Source organism: Impatiens glandulifera, chromosome 1, assembly GCF_907164915.1.
Source record: "Impatiens glandulifera chromosome 1, dImpGla2.1, whole genome shotgun sequence".
NCBI lineage: Eukaryota > Viridiplantae > Streptophyta > Magnoliopsida > Ericales > Balsaminaceae > Impatiens > Impatiens glandulifera.
In genome coordinates, this window is record NC_061862.1 from 17,690,466 (window position 1) to 17,691,270 (window position 805).

Sequence of the window (805 nt, forward strand, 5' to 3'; positions counted from 1 at the left end):
CGCATTCACAAAAATAAAAATAGGTTGACATTTTATTATCTTCATTACTTTTAACTTATTCTATAAAATAATTAATTTTCAGCATATTTAATCACTTCCGGCAGATATGAGATAACTAATGTAGCTCATGGGGCTTTGATCCAAAGCCATTTTCTCTCTCTCGTTGTCGCGTTTCATACACCGGCAATTTCAGATCCGCAAAAGTTAGTAACCGTTTTAGGAGGCGGCAAGTTGCTATAGATGGGGAAATCCATCACTGACTCAAGAAGAGAGACTAATAACGCAGAATCGGTCAACAACGACAACAAATTGAAGGGAACTATAGGATTTGAATTGGAAGCACCGGCGGATTCAGTCGAAAGATTATTCGACGTAAAGGAAGTTCCAACATGGAAGCAACAACTTACTGTGAGAGCTTTCGTTGTCGCTTTTCTTCTTGATGTACTTTTCACCTTCATTGTAATGAAGCTCAATTTGACGACTGGAATTATCCCCTCGCTCAATGTATCGGCAAGAATGTTAGGGTTCTTCGTTAAGACTTGGACAAAGCTTTTAGAGAAATTTGATGTCTTGTTCATCTCTTGAGAATGATGGTTTGGAGGGAAAGTGGGGAAAAGTGTTATGAAAATTTTGCGTGGGTCTCTTGTTATCTTTACTGCTAAAATGATGAACAATCTATATGTGTGTCATGTCGAGACTGCTTGTGACTCTATGAACTCTATGATTGGTGATAAATTTGTTCTTGGGCATAATAGATTATGTCACATGAGTAACAAAGGTCTAAACATTGTTGGTTTTGACTATT

The 805-nt window shown here is 37.4% G+C and overlaps 1 protein-coding gene across 1 annotated transcript; it reads left to right on the forward strand.

Annotated features, from left to right (window-relative positions):
• The first annotated feature begins 240 nt into the window (after positions 1–240).
• Positions 241–585, forward strand: LOC124919513 (probable metal-nicotianamine transporter YSL5). The gene has a single exon (XM_047459768.1). It carries the CDS (start codon positions 241–243, stop codon positions 583–585), a length of 345 nt encoding a protein of 114 aa, XP_047315724.1.
• Positions 586–805: the final 220 nt, after the last annotated feature.